We start from the raw sequence: 14,480 nt of genomic DNA, 5'->3' as shown, positions 1-14,480 counted from the left end.
TATCGGCGGTTTTTACATCAAACGAACAGTATCTTCAGCCATTGACGTAGCCAGTCGGATTTTTTTTTCGAGAGGGAGGGATATTTTAAAGTTGAACTAGTATGATAATTTGGTTCAAGAGAACGCTTATAGATGCAGAAAAAGCCAAAATAAGATGAGTGGGCAAAGCATAATTTAATACCTTAACACTGGAGCCGTTACACAGATCAATCCACTTTATATCAAACATTACATGACATAAAACGTAGGCTACCGGTATATCAAATTTATAACAATCAGTATTGACACAAAAATTTAAATACAATTCGTCGCTTGCTACCAGCGAGGCTCGTAACATAGCAACTTGATCTATCTTTTCCATATTTATCCTTTCAGGGTGACAATGGACTGCACATAAATCTGAGAGCCGATCGGAAGTTATCACTGAGCGTAGCCATGTTTTGATCATTTTATGAGCGAGAAAGACCGCTCAGCCTACAGGCAATATAATGATGATTTTCATTGCTTTGCTTATAGGCTACGCAGGTAATATTAAACGCCCAAAATAAACTCCTGTTAACGTTTGTGGCTTAAGGATGAAGAAGATATTCACAGGCTTATCACTTTTAAGGTTATCCAATTCCAAAGAGTTAAAGCACTCTATCTCATCTTATCTTGATTGGTTTATTAGGAGGGAGGGAGGATTGACAACAAAGTGAAAAACTAAGGGTTGTCACTGATTCATTCCCGAAGAGAGCAAATCAGGCCGTTGACATCCGGGAGATATACAGAACGATAAAAATAATGTGAAGTAATTTCAGCGCAAACGTTATTATGATAAACCTCGGCTACCCTGAAACCAGACATAAACAAATTGTTTGCCTCAGTGATTATATCTTGCACTTGGCTACCCCAAAAATTTCATTTTGTTTCACTGCTGGGCTTGTATACTTGGCTTTTTCGGCCGTTATGTTTTTTTAAAGGAAGAAAAATGTTTTTTTAAAGGTTTCATCTTCGACGTCGATGCGAAATTAAAGGAGATTCCGCCTCCACCAGATAGCTGAGAGTATAGACTAACCAAGTTCATCCTCAAGCCATAAAGGAAAAATTGCGACGTCGAGTGGAACTATAAGTAGCGCACCTTTTCTCGTACCACCGACTATCATAAATTTACATCCAGAAACTGCGCAAACACTTCCATCATTCTAAAATAAAACTAAAATATCTTCATTTTTGCCACAACAGTTTGGGCATTTCGCTGTGGCCATTTTTTCGCTGATGCTCGTAGCTAAAAGCAAGCAAACAAATCAAGTCCCCATTGACTTGTAACGTAGCATATGATTAGCTTTAAACAATCATCCATCCTGTGGTGTATGTTTTTTCTCACGTAGAATTAAATCTGCAGTTGAGTGTTTGACAATAATTCGGGAACATGAAACCGAAATGAATTTTACGTGATTTCTGTGCAGATACAGCTGTGGGTCAATGCTCTTCACAAATTGACAAAATCATCTTGATAAATGCAAATGATCGAATAGTTCACCATTATTAATTGTGTGCTAAAGGCATCACATGTCCTATCCTGCCTAATTGGACGTTTTGTCAATTTAACCCAAATAATAGAATATTTTTTTTCGCGCGACCGCTCAGTTGGCATATCCTTGAATGTATTTAAACCAGGGCTGGGGAGCCACCGTAAAATAGCATTAGCTCCGGCTCCAGCTCCGGAGCCATCAGGCAATTATTAAATGGCTTCGGCTTCAGCTCCGGTGTCGTAAAACTCAATCCTTTGGCTCCGGCTCCAGCTCCGGAGTAGTAAAACTCATATCCTTGGCTCCGGCTCCAGCTACGGAGCCATCAAACACACACCCAATGACTCCGGCTCCAGCTCCGTGCCACAGCTCGAATATCAATTTGTGCGCATCCGAACAGGCCCAGATATAGCATTCGGAAAAACTGAAAGCGAAAAAAATGTTGTTGTGTTGTTTATTCTAATGCTTTATTGCAAACTTTTGTTCCATGTTTTGTAAATTTGTTTTAATGCATAAGCGCTATACCTGGAACTGAAAAGGTTAAAAACACTGATGCGTCCTTTGATTCATTTGTTTCCTTTATTAACCATACATAGGCGTGTATTTTGCTTATTGGCCACCAAAATCATTTTTAAGCGATAAGTTTAGTTAAAATTAGATTTTTTAAAGCCATATTTAGCACTTGTAATATAAGTGCGTCTGACTTACAGAAAACGTTTAGGATTAGATCACATTCCAGTGGTTGTGGTTAGCAAACCTAATTTTAAACGCGTTCCAAATTTGACTTTTGTGAGCATCTCGCGACTCAATCAGCATTTTTTTGTATCAGTAGGCCTATATCATTTTTTAGTGTCAGTTAATATAGTATCAGTATATATATTTAGCTGCAATATAGTTCCGTTATCATCTTGACTAAACACTACTGGTGAATGGAAACTTAATTTATGCTTATAAAAAGAGAGAGGGCGAGCTCTACTCCAATATTTAACTTTTTACAATGATTTTATTGGTTTCATGTTGCGCTTGTTGTTAATTCTGCTTTCATGCGATTGTATGCTTTACATTAAAATTACACATGTGTAAATAAGTAACTGAAAATATGTTTACGATTTGCCAACTTTGGGGATAATATTTGCTACTTTTTACGACTAAGTTGGGCTGCGTTCAGCTGGAACAGTATGGTATGGTTGATTGGGAGATCTTAAGATGTGCAATGTGAATTCATGTCTTAATACACTACCTTTTTGAAGCACAACAATTATTCTGTTTGTAAAAGGGAACAATTACCAAATCTGTTTCCGAGTTACTTGACTTTCTAATCTCGCCAAAACATGCGAATTGTGAGTTTATTTTCTGAAATTTTGGTATAACTTAGTTGTTAAGATGTACAACTGAATTTCAACAAAATACATTTCAACTATACCACACTTCCTGCTTCCTAAATTGAGGTTTCTACGGCAACACCAAACGAACAGAACCACGCACACAGCTTCGTCATTCTATATGGTGAATTTTTTTTATCACTTTCACTTACAATATGTCTAAAATTCGCGAAAAACGACAACGACCAACGCGAAAGTAATACGAATGACGAAGAAAATATGTAGAGGGGGCGGGCGGGGTAGAGAAATGTGATTAGGGCGTTTATACTAGCAAAAAGTGAATGTCCACTTAGCATGAGCAGCAGTGGTATAGGGCGACCACAGCAAGCACCTGGTGATTACCCAAACCGGCACGCGATCGCACCTTTGCCCAATTGACACCAACCAGGTCACGACCCCCGGGTATTTTTTCGGGCCACACAGTCAAAAATTGAGAAACGTCACAGGTAACCCAGAGAACGTGCACTGATGGAAAACACCCTGTCACGAGCGATAGACGTCCGTTGCTTTTTCGTTGACTGCAGTTGCACTGCAGAGGTATTTCCACCGCGCTCTTTCTGTATGAGAGCGGCGTCAAAGCGCATACGCGGGGGCGTTTCGAAACTTTCACGTAGCCGAAACACATAAAGCTATTTGGGCCGGCAGTCAGTGGGTCATGCCGCCCTGACGGCCGAAAATAAACGTCAGGGCGGAAACGCGGCAGCCAGATCGTGTCAGGGCCTGAAATTTCCGTTTGTCAGATTCTCTTTTGGCGCACGATAAGTGCTTGACCGTCGGTCGTATAAAGCTGTCCAACAGCGAGTTTGTACAGTACGTGGTAAATGACTGTTGTTGCCGTTGATGTTTTAAAGCTCGAGAAATGAAAGTGTTTTTGGTATTTCGACATATATAATAAGGATATATAGCCAACTGCAGGAAACACAACGCAGATTACAAAAGCCGTTCGCATAAAAGTACAGAAAGACAATATATATATATAACCAAAATATATATATATAACCAAAAGCATACGCCAATATAAGGATAACTTCGGCACAAAAGCATTCCCAATCTGACAAGCAAAGAAACAAATTGGCCGTTGCGAAATTCCTTAATGGCCACTTGTGCGATAAATGCATTTCTAAGGTACTTGATTAGGCACAGAAATAAAATACATTCAAAAGAAACATAAATGAAGGTTGACATAAAACTGTTGGTGCATGTGTTATAACTTATTTTCTAACAAAGTTAGGCCACAATTGACAACGACGACCATTTAAATGAAAAGTTATTCTGGTAACAAATACAACCCATCTTCGAATGAAAATAGACTTAAATTTAAAGTACTTAGCGAGCAAAAAGTCCCTTTTAAACTGTTTAGGTAACTAGGACAGAGGGCTGAATGCAAATCTTCGAAAAATCGTTGCCGGGCATTTCACATTGCGACGCATTTTCGATTTAGGTCTTGGACGTGACGACGTTTTCGAAAGGTCATTTCCAGTGCTATCGTGCAGGCCGACATGCGACACGTCTACGGTACACGAACACACAGGCACGAATCCCACAATACGATATGCATAGGATAGAAATGAAATTACATTTGATAAGAAATGAAAGACGTGGAATAAGAAACGCGACGGTGCCATGCGAGTTGAGGGCCGGGCTAACAGGTATATCGTGCATATTAGCTGCCCGCAATATGCGCCACGACCAATTCTGAATACACAGAGAGCCAGGATACTATTTCCACCCAGTTTAGATGCCGTTTTTTGCGATTTGGCACACAGGTAGGCGGCGCAAAGAGAGGGGATCGTTTTTTCATGGGCGCAACGTAACTGTCTGCTTTAAGCGCCATTGCACCGAATATGGCGAGTCACAGGTTTTCGTGCAGCACAAGGAAAATACAGGTCTACATTCGTTCCGGTAAACCGCCGGCTTTGTAAAATTAGTTTGCACAGATGCGTGATCAGTTGATCGGCTGTTTTTACGTGATTAAACACAACGATACGCGCAAATAGTGGGGGTTGGGTGATTTTTCCGGGTACGTAAACGCAAAACGATCATACTTTAAAAATCGACGCGCGTCTATAGTAAACAAAAACTAAAACAAGTAATGGTCTTTGTTAGAAGCGTCGGTGACAATCGGGTAAACCTGGCCCCGCGATAGACGTCATAACATAGCGTCAGGTCTGTCTGGTTTTCACAGGAAGCAAAAATATAGCAGGGCACCAGTTATTTTTTGTTTCGCGGAAGCAATCGACTGCAAGCCCAAATGTGACTGTTTAGAAAACAGACATAGCCGAAGATTCGTGTTAAATTTTTGCAATGGTGTTAGATATGGTTTTCTGCGTGCGTAGACGGACTTAAATTAAGGTTTCCTTTAACGTTTCCTACTTATGAATCGAGCTTTTTATATTTTTACGTCTAATAACAACCGTAGCATGATTTAATTAAAAAAAAGTTTTTTGCGACTAACAAAGCAGATAGCTCTCGGCGATTAGTTAAAACTGACAAAAAAGAAAAACAAAAGATTCAGCAAGGCGTATAAACGTTTACTGCCCTTGGAACACCCGTGAGTCGTTTGTACAGGGGACTAATTCCATGTCAGCGTACAGGCCTCGAAATTTCGCAGTTTGCACAGATCATTTCGAGCCCTGGGACCGACTGCAATCCACTTTGTAGGCCGCGCGGTGTACACGTTTGGTCAAAAGCAGACGCAGGGAAACGGCGTATCAGTCACACACGTGCGCGCCATTCCGGATGCCCGCCATTCGTGTAAACAGGCCGCGCGCTGTTGAGGCTCTGCGCGCTGTGCTCTGTTCTGTTTAGGCGGGCGACGGTTGACATTAAGAACTTTTCCGTCGAGAGCGCGTTTTGTTTTCGACGGGTATTGTTTACAAGAGCCCAACGGTACGGCCGGTCTCGTTAATGATTAACAAAGTGCGTGGTTCGGTTGCCGCCGCTGAATCGTGATCTTTCGGCCGGATACAAAGCCCCGCGTTTCAACTGCTAGTAAAGGGGTCTTACAAACGAATCTGCGATTATAAGTCAGTGGCCGCCGTGAAACTCGCTTCACAAGGCGCACCGCAGCACGCCGCTGGACCCGGTAGCGTTTTAAATGCTAGAAGCGGAAACGAGACCAACAATTAAAGCGCTGCCAAACGGGCGCTTGGTCCGAAGTTAACATAGGGGAGGCGGCGGCGCTGGCGGATTGAAACATAAACTACAGGAGGGTGCATGTTTCAGAAGTTGCGCTGCGGGCGGACTGACAGAGCGAGCGCTTTGGGGTGATCGATAAATGCGTTTTTACCAGCGCTGCCACAGCGGGTCGGGCGAACCACTGCAAAGCAGGATGCAGCGCTGTGAAATATGCGTGCGAAACTGGCTTCCTAGATATCGTTATGGTTGCGCGCTTGGGTTTGCAAGCCAAATAAGATTGAGTAGGTGTGATGGGTATCAACTCTATCATGTGGCCCTCTGCAAATGGTCTAATCAGAGTACGCGATACGAGTATTCTGTATTCCGTTAACCAAGTCGAGTTTTTGCGCTTTGGGATACGCCTAGTAACAAACATACGAGATTTGAATAGGGTTGAGAATCAACTTGTTTTTTCACACACATGGGTTAAATTATAATTTTTTTTTAAAAGGGAAATTTGCCATACGTACACTGTATCAAGTGCTTTATATTACAAAAATTAACGAAATATTTCAAGTGCAACACTACCCATTGTAACAACTACAAATTACGTCATTCGGTAACCCGTTAAGGTGGCGTTATTTTCGTAGCTCAGCCAAAAGAAATATGCGGAGAACTTTTCCAAACCTTGTGTTTAATATATCTTAAGGTTCTGTTGGCGGCGCCGGAAATGGAAATAACAGGGAGGTCAGAAGGGCAGACGCAATTGATAGCAGCCCAAAGTTGGCCGACCGAGCGTTCGTTCGGCGATAAAATATGGAATAATAAGATTAATAACGGTAAAAACGCGCAAACACGGAAAATCGTCGCCCTATCATAGGGAATTTAAAACGAAAACGATGCGAGCAACAAGGATAACAACGACAAGAACAACGCGGGTTTGGTCTATCACTTTTTTGTCAAGAGTTAGAAGCGTTAGCACAGTGACGGGCCGCTTTCTTGGCCGTATGTGGCGAATGCCGCGGGCCCCGCAGGCCACGGCGAGTCCCTTTCTACTCACAGTCTCACCCGTTGCCGGTGGGGCGGGTGGGGGTGTGGGGATCAGGGGTTAAAAGGGGCGGCTACAGCACCACACAGCAGCTGCCCGAGTCGCCCGATTCTTCTTGGTTGGCGGGTTCCGAGTACTTTTGGAATTCCCTGGGAATTTAAACAGCAACAATATAAGTGTGTCTGCTGGGACAGTTAGTCCATGCACCAAATTTACACAAAACGGTAGACACTGTTCCCAGGTGACAAAAAGTAAAAAAAAAAACACTAAAATGTATGCGTTTAATTGATTACCCACTAACTGTATAACGCAGCAATTCTTGAACATTTTCGTAATAAGAAGTTTAATGGAATTTGGATTCGCATTTAATGCATTTTTAAATAGTAACAAACAGTGGTCAGCAAAGCAATTAACCAAAAACCATGAAAGATTCAATAATTTTTATTTAAGTTTCATTAAATTAAACATTTGATCGGTTTATACTACTAGTACTTTATGTTTTCATGCGGTGAACGACAGTATTTCATATTGTGAAATCCCCTAAAAACACTGGTATAGTCAATACACATAGAATTGATGTTGCAATAGGTACAACTGTAAACCTATAGAAAAAAAAAAACAGTTTTGACCATCTGTCTTTTATTTAATAATTGGGCTATTCACAAAGTAGTTTCAATATATTCTCAAGCAGTGTAAAATTTAAACAAAGCTGTGATAGTTTAGGTATGACATACACAAAACATCACTTTAAATGTGGTTTGAACAAAAAATCAACGAACCTTATACTCCGAACAAGGTCGTAAAAAGCTTGATCAACGTTGATCTTTAATTTGGCACTTGTTTCAATGTAGGGAACACCAAACTCCTTGGCCATTGCTTTGGCTTCACTCATGGTAACCTTTGAAGGAGATTTTATAAGGTAAGCAATACCAATGGCTTGAGTGCTTTTAAGTCTTAGCTACAGGATTCTGTAAATTTATACTGACAAAGAAATCACAAGTTTTAGCACTAAATAGTGTAGTGAATACAAGCATTTTTATATTGCACAAAATAAAAAAAGGGCAGATTTGAACTAGTCTCAAAGACACTATTTGCCCTATGTCAACATAAACCTATTGTTGGCATCTAACCCAGTGCCCAGGTCCCACGCAACAAAGCAATTTACGGCTTTGTTTTTGTATAGGTCATTCAAAATGATTTGCACAATATCCAACCAGAGACCCTAAATCTGCTTTTAGTGGCCTAATTTTGTTTTGGAACAAGTAGAGAACAGTACTAACCACTAACTTATAAATGTGATTACACTACAAGACTTAACACATTTGGATTTGGCGTAAGTCATAGAGTGCTTTGGTAAAAGCAACGCGTTAAAGCTAGAAATAGTTTGCACAGAATGACAAAATACACATATTTTGTTCTTCATTGTAGAAAAAAGTTTTTTTTTTAATTGATCCTGTATAAAAGGGTCTAACATTAGCGCCCTGTGTACAAAAAAAATATGTCAAAGCAATCAACAAATTTTAAGATACTGGTTGTCAAACTATGGATAATTACCCCTAAAGGTCTAGCATGCATTTTAAAGAGTTTTAAAAAAATATTGGCCCCAATACTGCAAAGTTGGACTCCACATACATATTTAAATACTTGATTGCACATTTTACTGACTTAAGTGCACATATGATACCCTAAAATACTAAAGAGGTCTGTCACCATTAAAAACTAACTTGAAGAATGACAAAAATTGTGATGCACTTCGGCTTTAATCTAATTTTAAGAAAATAGAGTTTTATCTGCTTGCATTGTATGATTAAACCTGTTGCTAAAACAATTTTATTCAAGTTTCCAAAACACTGTTAAAAACTGTTAAATAAAAGTAGCTTACACATCGAGGTGGGGTGTCAAGATCACATTTGTTGCCAACCAATATCATAGGAAATTCATCTCTGTCTTTCACTCTTAGGATTTGACGATGGAAATTGTGAATTTCATTAAAACTAAAAAGACAAACAGGATATTTTGTTTTACACAATTATACAATTTAAAAGTATGATTTAAAAATATTTACTGCATTAAAACACACACATAAATATGTATAATATATATTTAGCATTTAAAAAGCTATTTGTAAACAGATATTAATCTTTAAATAATGAAGATTGCAAAGATAATTCTATTTAAACCATAAAGGTTTTATGATATGAAATTAGTGAAAATTAGCAGAAATGTGAGCATTTTAGCCATGTGAATTACGTTGAATGTAACAGTTGAATATGAATAAAGTTCTCTTTACAAACCTAACATAAAGAATTCCATTCAGGATTCTTGTAAAACAAAACACCTTACCTTAATTTATCGGCAACAGAAAATACTAATAAAAATCCTTCTCCAGATCTCATATACTGCTCACGCATTGCACTGAATTCTTCTTGACCAGCTGTATCAAGAACTAGGTACAAATAAAAATAAAACTTAGTTTACTAGTAACCTATGAAAAAGCCATTATAGAAAAACTGGTTGTGTTCAAGTGTTTGTCAGTTTTGTCACAGTTGGTGCTTTACATTATGAAACTACAAAAATTTAAATTTTAAGAAAAGAAGAAAATTATATATGAAAAAATACTTCATTTTCACACATTTTCTTTTAAACAGTATCTAAAATATATCTTTGAAGTTGGCACCAATGGCACTGATAAACTTAGTGAAAACTTTTATTATATCTAATATATAACAAATTGGTTAATTACCATATCATACTTAAATATGTTTAGTCATGCACACTGGTCAAATTTAAAACATTTCAAAAATTATAATAAGCACGGTAGCTATTCAGTATAATTTAGCATTTAGCTATTTTGATTACCGAATCTAAAGCAAATGGTTATATTGTTACATAACGTTTTGTAAATAACAAACTTGAGCAGTTTATTTAACAGTTTGAATTTACTTTTAAGCAAAGACTACTTAAAATTTAAAAGGGTATATTATTGTAATGTAAATTGAATCAACACATAACAGTGGTTCACACTAGCATGCAATAGAAAGTAAATTGTATTTCATACTCTTTCCTGGCATCACAACAAGGAAGTAAATGTTAAATTAGGTTAGACTTGTAACCGTGTTCGGTTACCCAAATTATGATTTAGTAATAGTTTTATTAAACAGGCATCAATGAATGATATTAGGCTTACTGTCAAGTTTTCCAACTTTGCCATCAATGACACATTGCTTTCGATAAGAATCCTCTATTGTCGGGTCATAATCCGTGACAAAGTATGACTGCAAAGAAGATAATGTGTCACAGTTGGTTATGTCTACAGAAATTATGTCAATATATTGTGATCAAAATACACAAAAGTTAAAAAATAATATATCTAAAACAACTTTCTTTTCAAACACAAAATACTGCAGTAATGCAAGAAGCAGCATTATTAGTTCTGGTAATAATCTTAATTTAAATGAATCGTTTTGATTCTCCTAGGATTGTATGATTTGAAGAGATGGACAATTGATAGTGTTAGTAAGAAATATAATTAAAATAAAAACAGAAGATACGGATACAGTAACAGGCAATTAGGAAAAGTGATAAACATTACAATAATTTACATCTTATTCAACAACACAAGTGTGTCTACCTTGACTCCTACAACACTCAATAATTTGAGCGAATGTTATCAATACAAAAACTTTCCTAGTAAAATAAAATGACTGTTACCTGAATAAATTGAATCGTTAAAGCACTTTTACCAACACCTCCACCACCAACAACTACAAGCTTATAGGAGGTTTGTTCTGCAGGTGGGGCAGCCATTGTAACCTGCAACCACCGACAGCCTAAAAAACAACAGCATTGCTCACATTTTGAAACAATGTATTACTAAAAGTAAAAACAAACTGGTAGCACAAAAAAACTGTTGTTAACAGAACACTAAGTTATTACATTATTTATTAAGGCCAAACATCACATAATCTTTGATTGGCATTAAAAACGAGCTAAAACACTGTCTCTCAATACCTAACGGCAAGTTTTAACAGTTAGAAACAAAATGTATACATAACTATAACTTCACTAATTTGATGAAAAAGTTTTTTATATACACTCTTTCATCAAGATTTCCTAACCGCAAAATCTAACTGAAAAATGTCATACATTTATTAACCTTAGTTATTTGTTTACAATAAAATGCACATACAACAAGTGACCTCGAAACCAACCTGGCAGAAATAGACAAGTATGCAAAGCTGACTTCGTATAGAAAGACAAATCCGAGTGCAGCAGTTTGGTGTATTGTACAACTGACTCAATCCAACACTAAAACTGTTCTCCTTTTTCTTATGCGGCTTGCTTCCTGTTTTGTCAGAGTGCTCTATGCATCAAGTGAATGCTAATGCAGGTATTACTCTTCTGCCATGACTAAACGCAAGGCATACATTGAAATACAAATAGTTCACTGGGCAGCATTAGCAACATATCGACAGCAACTATTAACATGACCTGTTTTACATCAAAACAATGTTGAATATAAATTACAGTTCAAAATTATAAATAACTATATATATATCTCTTATATATAAATATATGTATAACAAATAGAGAAAGCAAAATTCCAAAAATATGGCAACTACCTAATGATTTAAAATATACCTAATTTAGTTAAATTTAATAAATAGCCTTTGGGTTTATGGTTGACTTATTACATTTTGTGTGTACTTTTATTAATACACCCAGAGTGATGGAATATTGGTCACATTGTAATCTTTCACAATGTACTAAGGTATTTAATTAAGTTGAAAAAACATTAAAATTGGTTAAAAAAGAATTCTTTTTTTAATGATTACATACATTTAGTTTAATTGGGATACATTTCACTAGTTTTTTTATATTGCACATGCTAACAATCACTGGAAAAATATTTAACAATACTTGTTAACAGCCTACAAACATGGCCTTTATTAATTACAAATGTCTGAACTTTCAGTAGTTTTGTAAATTTTTTAAATCCCTTTGTCTTGTGGTTTTATAAAATAGACATTTCCAGTACTTTTTTAAAAGGTGAAAAGGCCGGTAAAATGTTGCACCATTTTATGACGTTTATAATGTTGACTAATCATATGACACATCAGATGACCACAAGGTACTTACTTTTTACAAGAATAAAATAGAGAAAATGAAATGCAAAGCTTTTCTATTAATATATGTTGTTTAAAACTTATTTAAATTAAGTGGTATAAAATAGAGAAATTTATAGTGATAAACATAGCATTGTAAAAACAACAATCATTATATGACAATAGTCAATAAATTTTACATATATTTTACTAGTTTAGTCATTTCTCACAAAAAGGGGATAGATTTTAAATCAATAAATAAATTTGATTATTATGCATTATTAGGTTTTTGTTGAATTATATTAAGCTATAAATAAATCAAACATTATTGATGGCACTGGTAAAATTGTCAATAATAAAAAAACATGGACAAACTTAAAGTACATGGACCATTCTTCAAAGAATGCTAAGTTTTCGGATAACACATTGCATAAACTTAACAGCTGAAGATGCACACATTTTCCAAAATATCTAACTAGTAGCAATAGTAACTTATTTATAAAAAAAAAACAAGATTTTTGTGCAGATAAAGGGATTGAATAAAAAATAATTTAAGTTATTCTACAGTAAGTACATTATGTTAACATAATTTTACTTGGCAATATTTTACACCAGATGAGGTTACTGGCAGGGTTTCTGACAAGCTTTTTTCAGCAAACGAGAAACCATTACAACAAAGTAAAATTTAAAAATCCTATACTTTATTTTCTTGCTAGGGTAATGTTTTGTCAAAACTAGCTTTAAAACTGACAAATCCTTAAATATTTATTTATAAATTATTTTATGACTTTTAACAGCAATATGTTGACCTGAGAAACGCAAAAATATTCCTAAATAAGCATATAATCATACTATTTGAGCAATATTATTTTTAAAAAATCACAAAAGAATAGAGGTGTTGGTCTAGAATTCCCTACATTTTTAACGACACATTTATATTATTAACATTATTTCGGTTCTTAGGGTGACCACCCAAAACCCAAACATGAAGTTAGTTAGCGTTGGGGTTTAGGTGGGTCAAGTATTATTACTATATTTATTCTCAAATAGTTATTTATTCATTGCAAATTTATTGGACAACTTGTTTAATTAGGTACTGTAAAAAAGTGGTAGGATTCTAGAACAGCGTCATAATAGGGCTTTGGGCATGTTTAAGTTAACAGAAAACGTTTTTGTCAGGTTAAAAAACAAAGAATTTAATCCACTTTGATAAGATTCATCACATTATATATAGTATTACTTTTCTTCGACTATTTAGTTTTTCAAATTATGTTTTCTGTTAAACACTAATACCGTTCTGATAAAGGAAAACACAGACTAGCAAATTAAACATAGTTGATATTTGCATAAATGCTTAAACACACTATCATGACGTCAACTGATTAAAATTGCAAATCGATGTGTAATCGTACGATCCTTATAGGCTTAGCGTCGCATCATACCAGGTGTCCGACATGTTACAATGAATCATGATTATGCTCGCGAAATCTAATTATGGCAACAAATGCGAAGTATTACACGTGTATCATCAAAACTGTTGGAGATCAATTTGCGATGTAACGAACACTAATTTCTTTCACAACCTTTGACAAAGTACTCAGTTTTTACAGATGTCTGTCGCCAGCCATCCGTAACAAACTAGTGCCAAAGGGCGTATCAACACATTGTCCGAATTCACACTGGTTCAAACCAACGAGAATCATGTACATTGTACACTCGACAGGGCCGCATAGTAATAAAGGAATTATCCAAACACGTTTCTAGAGCGCTGTTCCGATGAGCTGGTTGGATACCCAATTTGACAATCTGGCTATTTTAAGACGGTAAGCTTAATAATTGGTTACACTATGCACGGATCTGTAATGTAGCTTTATAATAAATGGCAAAGCCAAAAAGGTCGAGTAGATCGACATCTTGATTAAAACATTCCGATACGAGCTTGTATCATTTCCAGTTAATGTGCTTGATAATATTTTTGTAGTTTTCTAAATTAACCTTTTAACAAAAAAACAGACAAAGTGGACGCAGGATTCCAAGGGAATACATTTTTTATAAAAGAAACCTGCTGTTTTCATATATGAGAAAACATTTTTAATATAGAAGGACAAGATGTTACGAATTAAGCACACAAGACGGTTTCCATTTTGCTCCATGTGACGACTTTAGTTGTTACTATAATTTTGTCAAATAAGTCGTGAGATATTTAAAGAGTTTAGGCCTACTCCAGTATGGACAGTGCAGATCCAGGGTAAGGGCGACGAGGCAAAGGCTCATTTAAACTGTACATTTACCTATTTTAACTGTAGACTATAAAGTA

General features: G+C 36.4%; 1 protein-coding gene across 1 annotated transcript; it reads right to left on the bottom strand.

The window, feature by feature from the left end:
• Window positions 1-3,022: 3,022 nt before the first annotated feature.
• LOC146159958 (ras-like protein RAS2) lies at window positions 3,023-11,539 on the bottom strand. Its single transcript, XM_083385729.1, has 7 exons — window positions 11,270-11,539; window positions 10,770-10,888; window positions 10,246-10,333; window positions 9,402-9,504; window positions 8,941-9,052; window positions 7,838-7,956; window positions 3,023-7,207 (listed from the first exon to the last, which is right to left on the bottom strand). The coding sequence occupies exons 2-7, from the start codon at window positions 10,863-10,865 to the stop codon at window positions 7,132-7,134; spliced, it is 594 nt and encodes a 197-aa protein (XP_083241855.1). The 5' UTR covers window positions 10,866-10,888; window positions 11,270-11,539; the 3' UTR covers window positions 3,023-7,131.
• Between the last annotated feature and the right edge of the window lie 2,941 nt (window positions 11,540-14,480).

This window comes from Ascidiella aspersa, chromosome 3 (genome assembly GCF_963924565.1).
Source record: "Ascidiella aspersa chromosome 3, kaAscAspe10.2, whole genome shotgun sequence".
Classification (NCBI taxonomy): Eukaryota; Metazoa; Chordata; class Ascidiacea; order Phlebobranchia; family Ascidiidae; genus Ascidiella; species Ascidiella aspersa.
The sequence above is the reverse complement of the archived record's forward strand: the minus strand, read 5'-3'. Positions and strand labels throughout refer to the sequence as shown.